The following is a 6,813-nucleotide window of genomic DNA, read 5'->3' as shown; positions in this document are numbered from 1 at the left end:
AGGGGAGAATGGATGTGTCTTTAAGCAGGATTAGATATTTGTTAGGGACAGTACACTGATGGTAACTTATTAATATTTTAGTCTTTTTTATGCTTTAAAAAGTGAAAATTCAAAGGAAAGAAAGTAACTGTATGGTTTATTTCTCTTGTATATGCAATTTGTGTGTGTTTTTTTCACTGGGTTGTGGGAGGAGTTCAAACCGCTCCATACCCCATTTATCTTCTTACATTGTCCTCATGCCAAATCTCCCATTACCTTCAGTCCTCTTAAACTTTCACTCTTTCTGGAAAGGCAGGGCAGCAAGTACCACTTATCTCCATGGCACCACAGACTCTGGAAAAGCTCTTTGACAAACTTGGCCACTTTGGAAGGTAAATGTTTTACACTTTTTATTTTTGGCTTTTGTTAGTTTTCTTTTCATTAAAAGAAAATAATAGTTTTGCTTAGGGACATTGCTTAGTAACTACTAATGTAGCACACACAGCAGCATTTAAAGACTAACGGCAACTTTGTCTTAAACTCTTGTCATTCCTGATATGCAATTTAAACAGGGAAAACACTTTTTAAAAAAAAATCTGGATGTTAAACATCTATTTTAAGACCACTGCTCTTTTGATATGTATTAATGACCTGGACTTAGATATACAGAGCATAATTTCAAAGTTTGGAGATGACACAAAACTTGGAAATGTAGTAAACAGTGAGGAGGATAGTAACAGACTTCAGGAGGACATAGAGAGACTGGTGAAATGGGCAGACACATTGCAGATGAAATTTAACACAGAGAAGTGTGAAATGATTCATTTTTGAAGGAAGAATGAGGAGAGGCAACATGAACTAAATGGTACAATTTTAAAGGGGGTGCAGGAACAGAAAGACCTGGGGGTGCAAGTCTTTGAAGGTGGCAGGACAAGTTGAGAATGCGGTTAAAAAGGCATTCGGAATCCTTGCCTTTATAAATAGAGGTATAGAGTACAAAAGCAAAGAGGTTATGCTAAACCTTTATAAAACACTGGTTAGGCCCCAGCTGGAGTATTGTGTCCAATTCTGGGCAACGCACTTTTGGAAAGATGTCAAAGCCTTAGAGAGGGTGCAGAGGAGATTTACTAGAATGATTCCAGGGGTGAAAGACTTCAATTACATGGAGAGACTGGAGAAGCTGAGGTTGTTTGCCTTAGAACAGAGAAGGTTAAGGGGAGATTTGATATAGGTGTTCAAAATCATGAAGGGTTTTGGTAGAGTAAATAAGGAGAAACTGTTTCCAATGGCAGAAGGGTCAGTAACCAGAGGACACAGATTTAAGGTGATCGGCAAAAGAACCAGAGGCGACATGAGGAAATATTTTTTTACACAGAAAGTTGTTATGATCTGGAATGCACTGCCTGAAAGGGTGGTGGAAGCAGATTCAATAATAACTTTGAAAAGGAAATTGGATAATTACTTGAAGTGGAAAAATTTGCAGGGCTATGGGGAAAGAGCAGGGGAGTGGGACTAATTGGATAGCTCTTTCAAAGCACAGGCACAATGGGCCGAATGGCCTCTCCTGTGCTGTATCATTCTATGATTCTATGATTTTAAGATTGTGTGAAGGTAAATTAAAAATAAACCAGGTTTCAATTCCCTTTCATTACTAGTTTTTGACCATATTAGAAGAAGTTGCTTATTTTTTTAAAAAAACATTGAAGTTAGATTAAATACATTGCTCTGTGCAGCTGTGCTTTTATTTGCTACTTATGATAACGTCTTTGTATTTTCCAGATTCCAAGCTTCTGTGTATTTTGTAGTCAATTTCCAAACTATAGCATGTGGGATTCACTATTTGGCCTCAGTGTTTCTTGCTGTGACACCACAGTTTGTGTGCAAGTTACCAGGAAATGTGACCACAATCCTCATATCAAATACTACAGCCGGCCCAGGAGATCTGTGGAACTTGTGGACTCCAGGATCACGCAGTGTTATCGCTCGGATGGAAAACGGAGAGATCTGGGAAGCTGAGCGGTGTAATCGTTTCAAAAGAATCGGGAGCTTCGAGCTGGTAAAAGACTTTCAAGGCAACAGGACACGTTATTCCTGCTCTGATGGTTTTAATTATGATCAAAGCAACATTGAAAATAGCATTGTGACTGAGTGGGACCTGGTCTGTGACAGGGAATGGTTGGCAAAACTTACCCAGCCCATCTTTATGCTTGGAGTCCTGCTAGGGGCTGTAATATTTGGGGACATTGCAGACAGGTAATTCTTCCTATTGTTGCTAACTCTTTGAATTTTTATTTGTAATTTATTTTCTCATTTCTTTCCCTTTCAAAAGTTTCCTAGCATCATACCCTTTCCTCAGCTGAATTGATAGTCTGGAAAACTGGAAACCTACTCCCAGGCCTATACCAATGCTCTTCTATAACTGACTACCAGGAGCAATGGTGATTAGCCCCTCTGATTTTCCCTTCTTGCTGTTATAAAGCAATTAGCCTTTGTTTGTGCTTTCCCACCGCAGCATTGTTCAGTCAGGGAACTCTCTTTGTGAGGAATCACAGGCACAGATCCACATTCCAACACTCTGTAGTACAGCATGTTGATGCTCCACTGCAGTGTACCAGTGTGCCAGCCCTATTTGCTGCTTTTGGAAAATTGACACTTTTTAAATTTTGAGTACTTAGCTCATTATGATAAGTTAGGATTCTATTGCGAAACTGAATATTTCCTTCTGTGTACTGTGAAAGTATCAAGTACTCCAGGTCATGTGCAGCTCTATTCAGATGCTAAGTTCCCACGAAACACCAGCTGCAAAAGAAAGAAAAAGAACTTGGATTTATATAGTGTCTTATTGCATCCTCAGGTTGTCCAAAAGAACTCCAGTGCACTAGCAATTTTCCTATTTCCTATAGTGCCTATCTTTTAAGTGGCAAATTTCAGTAGTGTCTTTTGTCTGTTATATGGAGACCCAGTGCTGTAATCTACTAATATATTCTTTAGTGGAGCTGTTCAATTTATACTGGTTGCTCTTAGCAAGAGAAAGAAGAAAGAACTTGGATTTATAAGCACCTTAATATATCTCTCAGAAACATCCCAAAGCACTTCATATACAATGAATTACATGGAAGTGATTTGTTGTTATGTAGGCACATATTGAGCACATGGCAAGGTCCCAAAAACAGCAATGTTTTTTGCAATGTGCATGCATGTATGTTGTCTGCATCTCAAAATGCAAAACACTTTTTGCAAAAACCTGTAGCAAGAGCTCAACTGACAGCGAGTGGAAAAAATGTCCACTGCGCATATTACTTAAAAGTATGACCGGCAAAGTTGGGCTGATTTGGCTTTGTATGTGCTGTATACTATATTGGCAGAGGATCTGAAACAGTGTCTATATAAAACCAACCTACTAAAATTCAACTGGTTTGCACCTGTTCTCATTCGCCACACATGCCTCCTAAAGATTATATTGCACATCGGAGATCCGATTGCAACAGACTTGAGACCTCCCACTCTCCTAACACCATGTAACTGGGGCATTTGTGCTTTGAGCGTAACATTGATTGGAAACTGGATTGATAATGCTGAATCTGGTTTACCACTAAATGGATAATGGTAGCGGCAGAGCCAAATGCTGTGATGTGGTAACTTGTGTAGGATAGTTTTACTTCATTTCTTAGCAAAAGATTCCAATTGGAGCCTCAAGGAGGAAAAATCAGACTACCTGTCATGCTTGGGTTGTTTTTCCATAACTTACTGGTGGTCGTCCTGGGAGGCTTAGGAGTGATTTTAAAGCAAAAGTGGCGTTTTTGGTTCTAAGAGTCAGAAAGAAAGCAATGGGACAGGGAAAGTCTTGAGAATTTGGTGCAAGGAATGGAGTACTTCACCATTTTGATGGGTAAAGTACCGTACATACTCATGTATAAGGCAACCACAAATAAAGCAGCCCCTCAAAATTTCAGCCAAGAAATCCAGGACTCTTTTATGAGATGGGGGCCAACATGACTAAACTTCTTTGTCAGCTGGTGTCCCCAAATATATTTCTTTCTGTTCTTTCTCTTTTTAGTCAGTGGATTCCTAACTGCTGCTGTTCGACTTCTGCAGCTGTGTGACATTCAAATTGTAGCTCTTTGTCCTGACTTAAACTCTCACTCTTGCTACTGACTTTAAATTTCCTCCCCTATATCTATCCGTCTCCAATTTTAAATCGGCATGGAGCTTGAACTTCAGTCAGGAGAGAAAATTGCCATTTAAGTATCACAGCACTCTGGATGCAGACAACAGCTGACAGTAGTAGCTGTTAGGAATGCACTGATTATAGTGCTACTGCTGGGTCCACCGTCTTTAGTGAAGTTCTTTCAATAGGAGGAAGCCAGCCAATAGGGAAACCTGAGGGAGAATACGACCCACCTACTTTTAGGCCCAAACAGGGATGTAAATTTCTAGTCTCATGCGCAAGTATATACAGTACACTATGAATCACAAAGATAAAAGCTCCAGATTTCTACTACCCTTTTGTGGCCTGAGAGAGGAGGCACAACCATTACAATACCCCTCCCCAGCAACGCCAAACTGATGGTTCATTGAAAATTCTAGATTTATAAGACTATCTCATTTGAAAAACATGCACGATCAAAGATTATTGAAGGCATTAATCTATATATTGTTAAAAATCTTGCAAATGGCATCCACTTCCTGTCCATTAATCTTTCTTACTCTTGTCACATCTTTTAGTGATGCTATAATTGTTAAGTTAATATTTCCTATCCAGTTCTAATGTCAATGGTCACAATATCGTTGCAGCCTCCAGGTGGCTCTGTGGAGTGGGTTACATAGAAACATAGAAAATAGGAGCAGGAGTAGGCCCTTTGAGCCTGCTCCACCATTCAATATGATCATGGCTGATCCTCTGTCTCAATACCATATTCCTGCTCTCTCCCCATACCCTTTGATGCCTTTGTGTCTAGAAATCTATCCAGCTCCTTCTTAAGTATATTCAGTGACTTGGCCTCCACAGCCTTCTGTGGTAGAGAATTCCACAGGTTCACCACCCTCTGAGTGAAGAAATTTCTCCTCATCTCAGTCCTAAATGTCCTACCCCGTATCCTGAGACTGTGACCCCTCGTTCTGGACCCCCCAGCCAGGAGAAACATTCTCCGTGCATCCAGTCTGTCTAGCCCTGCAGCAAGCAGTTAGGAAGGCAAATGGTATGTTGGCCTTCATTGCAAGAGGATTTGAGTACAGGAGCAAGGATGTCTTACTGCAGTTATACAGGGCCTTGGTGAGACCACACCTGGAATATTGTGTGCAGTTTTGGCCTCCTTACCTAAGAAAGGATATACTTGCCATAGAGGGAGATCTACTCTCATTCTTCTAAACTCGAGTGAATACAGGCCAAGTCGACCCAATCTCTTCTCATACGACAGTCCTGCCATCCCAGGAATCAGTCTGGTGAACCTTCGCTGCACTCCCTCTATGGCAAGTATATCCTTTCTTAGGTAAGGAGACCAAAACTGCACACAATACTCCAGGTGTGGTCTCACCAAGGACCTGTATAACTGCAGTAAGACATCCTTGCTCCTGTACTCAAATCCTCTTGCAATGAAGGCCAACATACCATTTGCCTTCCTAACTGCTTGCTGCACCTGCATGTTTGCTTTCAGTGACTGGTGTACAAGGACACCCAGGTCCCTTTGTACATCAACATTTCCCAATCTATCATCATTTAAATAATACTCTGCCTTTCTGTTTTTCCTTCCGAAGTGGATAACTTCACATTTATCCGCATTATACTGCATCTGCCATGGTATTTGCCCACTCACTCAACTTGTCTAAATCGCCTTAAAGTCTGTCTCCCAACTGTCGCTATCTTGTAAGAAAAAGAAAACTTAAATTCATCAACTGATCTTGAGCAATGCCACAGGCAATTTATTAGTATAATATATAAAATGTCTCACATATAGCACTCACTTCCTTTAAGTGTCATCATCTACTTTCTGTCACGCTTTCCATGTCACACTTTATTGATAATACCCTTCTCTCCTTGAGGAATGCCATGTCAGATCAGCTAGTGAATGAATAATAATGAACGGTCTGTGTTTATTATTGATGAATGTTTAACTGAATTTTTAGTCCATATTGACCCATATTTCATAATTTGGGCTTTATTCATAAATACCCAGACTTGAGCCACTTTTGAATTTGGGTCCCTGTATCCTTTTAAAAATGACCATGGACATACCAATGGAGGCCAACTATGCGTTGTCATTTTCCATATTTCACTGTTAGTTTTCCATTGTTATGATGGGAGACAACTAGGATATCTGGCTAGAATATCAGTACAGTGTTTTATTTTTGTACCTGGTGGTATCATTGGAAATTATTGTTAGAACTTATGTTCGCTGGTGGTATTTCTCGGATTCCTAACACACTTGTGTGAAGGAGAAGTATGGCTGTGTTCTCCTTTGGGCTAATGGATGCATCCATTTGACCCCCATAGTGTTTTTCAGAATGTACCCTATTCTAGGAAACCTGTTTTCTGACTTCACAAATCTGAATTTAAGGTCTTCTGTAGCCATGTGCTTCAGAAGCCCAAATATTAATTTTTTTTTGAGAGTATGAAATACCTCCATTTCTCTGTTTTTCTCACCAAGCCATACACAATCTACAACCAAGGGGATGGTTGATGACTTACTCCTTATGTGCACCAATGCTGCTCCAAGGAGCCTCACAATTGTGTCTCAAGGACAACTTCTCCCCCAATCTTTTGCCCGGTGGGAAGGCACCTCACCTGCTCAGTACAGCTGAGAGTGGTAACTCAGTGGACCGAACCTGCGTCTTGCC

General features: G+C 40.5%; 1 protein-coding gene across 1 annotated transcript in view; it reads left to right on the top strand.

The window, feature by feature from the left end:
- The first annotated feature begins 292 nt into the window (after positions 1–292).
- The window catches only part of slc22a16 (solute carrier family 22 member 16), a 44,856-nt gene continuing 38,335 nt past the window's right edge, over positions 293–6,813 (top strand). Inside the window, exons 1-2 of the mRNA XM_067985042.1 lie at positions 293–371; positions 1,759–2,232. Of these exons, the coding sequence (XP_067841143.1) occupies positions 319–371; positions 1,759–2,232 (527 nt within the window). The 5' untranslated portion in view covers positions 293–318. The remainder of the gene's footprint in view (positions 372–1,758; positions 2,233–6,813) is intronic.

Source organism: Heptranchias perlo, chromosome 5, assembly GCF_035084215.1.
Source record: "Heptranchias perlo isolate sHepPer1 chromosome 5, sHepPer1.hap1, whole genome shotgun sequence".
In the NCBI taxonomy this organism is placed as follows: domain Eukaryota; kingdom Metazoa; phylum Chordata; class Chondrichthyes; order Hexanchiformes; family Hexanchidae; genus Heptranchias; species Heptranchias perlo.
This window is presented reverse-complemented; position numbering and strand designations above follow the sequence as displayed.